We start from the raw sequence: 2,854 nt of genomic DNA on the forward strand, positions 1-2,854 counted from the left end.
TTAAATAAAATTTAAGAGATTAATTGAATTGAGGACAATAGTTCTGATATCACTAAAAAAACCAATCTTCTTGCAATACAATTAAAAGAATTGAATAAAAATCAGCACATTCATATGGTGAAATGTCAATTAGAGGAAAATACATCAATCCATACTCGGGACCCCTTGCAAAGTAGACAAAAATTCCCAATTTACTTCACTTTATTTCAATTTTTTCTAGAGATACAGTCCTATAAAAACTATAAAATAAATACAATTATACATTTAATCTTTTTCTTTTATTACAAATGAGAGAGAAAAACTCGAATTTAAAACTTTATTTAATCTTAGAATAAATTTGAATGCAAAATAACACATAAATATATCAAAGAATAAAGCAATCAACTATCTTAAAAATGAGCTACATTATGGAAACAATCGCACAATCCAATTGTAATGACACCCGAAAAAAATAAAATCCCACATCCCACTGTACAAATCCAATTACCCCCTTAATTTGATGACTGAAAAAGGGTTTGGAAAATGCAAATAAGAAAGCTTGAAAAAGAAAACCTTTGTAATTACAAAATTGGCAATAGAAAACCCACTAATAAAAAAGACAGGCTCCATCACCGCATGCTAACTTCAATGGGAATTAATCAAGGAGAGATCAATTTGAAGCTATTATTATTACCGTTATTTCCTTGACTGTTATTATACTTAAGCTCCAAGGAAATCTGTCTCTCAATCTGAAGCTGGCGGCGAAAATTCTGAATGAACAATTCAGCCCTGTTATCGATATCATCCTCCGACAGGCAGCTGCTGCTGGTTCTACGTAGCTCCAAGGCCGGAGAAGAAGAAGAAGAAGTTATGGAATAATAATGATAATCTTCTGATTCTGTATCATTCACACAAGCCCTTAAGCCTGGTCTTTCATTGAAGCTAAGGCGACGGGAACTGGTCGCCCTCGACGAGGGAGAAGCACTCATCAGCGAAGCCACCAAACGCCATCGGTTGATATCGAGATTGAGTAGGATCTTCACCTTCTTCACAGCCCTCTTCAGGCGGCTGAGCAAGGACCAAGAGTTCACTGCTGCCATGTTAGAAAATGTTTGTGCCCGGCAAAGAAATTAATGTTGAGAGAAAGTGGGGTTTAAGGAATGTAATGTCAGGAAAAAATTTAATTAAAAAGCTGTGAATGTGCGAGTATATATATATATATACACAGTGGAAGTTGCTAAGGAAGTTTTCAACAAGCAAAACAGATACGTAGAGGAATAGGTCACCGTGTTAATGATGGTAGCTTTACATGTTAAAAAGATTGACTTTATATTATGGTCAAATCTTTGAATTATTCTTTTTTTCTTTTTCTTTTTCTTTTTGGCATCTCCGGCACGTAATATTTCCCATATGAGATTAATTACATTCAGATCCCAGAGTTGTTATGGTAAAATCTTTTCAATAAATTATGAATTTTTATAGGAGGTTCAATTTGAGTTTCCGTTAGTTGTGTCATTGAGCTAATATCATATTATTTTTTAATTATTAAGTAATAATAATATTAATTTTTATATATCTTTATTAACAATTAGACACCTTCCTTTTAAAATTTTAATTAATGAACAAAATGAATTTGAATTCTAAACCTTTATCCATGCTAAAAGTTAATTAATCCAAAGGAAGTTCAAACCATTGTATCCTAAAAATTATACCATGCTAAAAAATACAGATTTTCTAATCTTTATTCTTTTAGAGCAGAGACATGATGGGGTGATAAATAAATATCAGCCTAAGGCAATGGGTTTTGGTTTTCGTCCCAGCTATTCGGAGGTTTTCGTCCCAGCTATTCCTATATATCAAAAAAAGGATCTTTCCTTATTTGATTTATCATTTAATATCTCCCACATAATTTAATTTGGGAAGTAGATAGGAGTTAATTAGTATTAGTAATGAAAGATATCTGTTTCAATGCCTTTAGCATATTTACCGATTGTTTTTTTATTAATTAAAAAAGGCTAAATACATGTTGATGTATTTAAATTTTAGTTTTTTAGTCACTCTAATTTTTAATTTAATTTAAAAAATTTAAATTTATATATAATAATCTCATAGATAATTAATTCTTACATAAATATTTACAACAAGAACTTTACAAGTTTAACGCCATTTGACCATACAGATTCTCATTTATTCAAAGAATTCTGTCACATATAAATTAGTTTCTTCTAATTAAATCCTCTTTATAGTTAAGGTTCAAAATGATATACTAACTCAATTAGTATTAAGATATTCATAAAATTATAAAATCTCGAATTGAAATTTTCTTTGGAATTAATTAATAAATAAAGAAAGAAATTAACATGATACGTCATAAACAACTCTTGCATCATCATTGACCTACTAATTCCTTAAATAACTATTAATTGCATGTATTATCCATGCTAATTAGGTGGCAAAAAGTTAAAATGGTTTTTGGAGTCATTGGAACTAATCCACCATGCAAGTGGCTATTGGGTTCCTGACTTGGAATCGGAATAGCAGATAGCTAAAACCTTGCCCTAACGAAGGTTCGCAGCAGTTTTGAGTTGGCAAAAGGAGGCGTTGTGTGGTCAACTAGATTATATGCATATGCTAAGACTTGTACACTAATTGTTCATATTTTATTCCTGTGGTTAACACTTATCTATCAATTTCTTATAAAATGACAATTTATTAGTCAACTGAGTATCATCGTAAAATCAATTAGTATTTCTATCTAACCATGCAAATAAAATATGATCAAAGAAAACGTCCATTTAGACTGAAGTTTTCTTCTTCTTTTTTTAAATGTGTATATTAATACTTAAATTTTTTTGGCAGCAGTACTTCTATTTTT

General features: G+C 30.4%; 1 protein-coding gene across 1 annotated transcript; it reads right to left on the bottom strand.

The window, feature by feature from the left end:
* Window positions 1-362: 362 nt before the first annotated feature.
* LOC107262373 lies at window positions 363-1,169 on the bottom strand. Its single transcript, XM_015727798.3, has one exon. It carries the CDS (start codon window positions 1,077-1,079, stop codon window positions 639-641), a length of 441 nt encoding a protein of 146 aa, XP_015583284.1. The 5' UTR covers window positions 1,080-1,169; the 3' UTR covers window positions 363-638.
* Window positions 1,170-2,854: the final 1,685 nt, after the last annotated feature.

Source organism: Ricinus communis, chromosome 3 (genome assembly GCF_019578655.1).
Source record: "Ricinus communis isolate WT05 ecotype wild-type chromosome 3, ASM1957865v1, whole genome shotgun sequence".
In the NCBI taxonomy this organism is placed as follows: domain Eukaryota; kingdom Viridiplantae; phylum Streptophyta; class Magnoliopsida; order Malpighiales; family Euphorbiaceae; genus Ricinus; species Ricinus communis.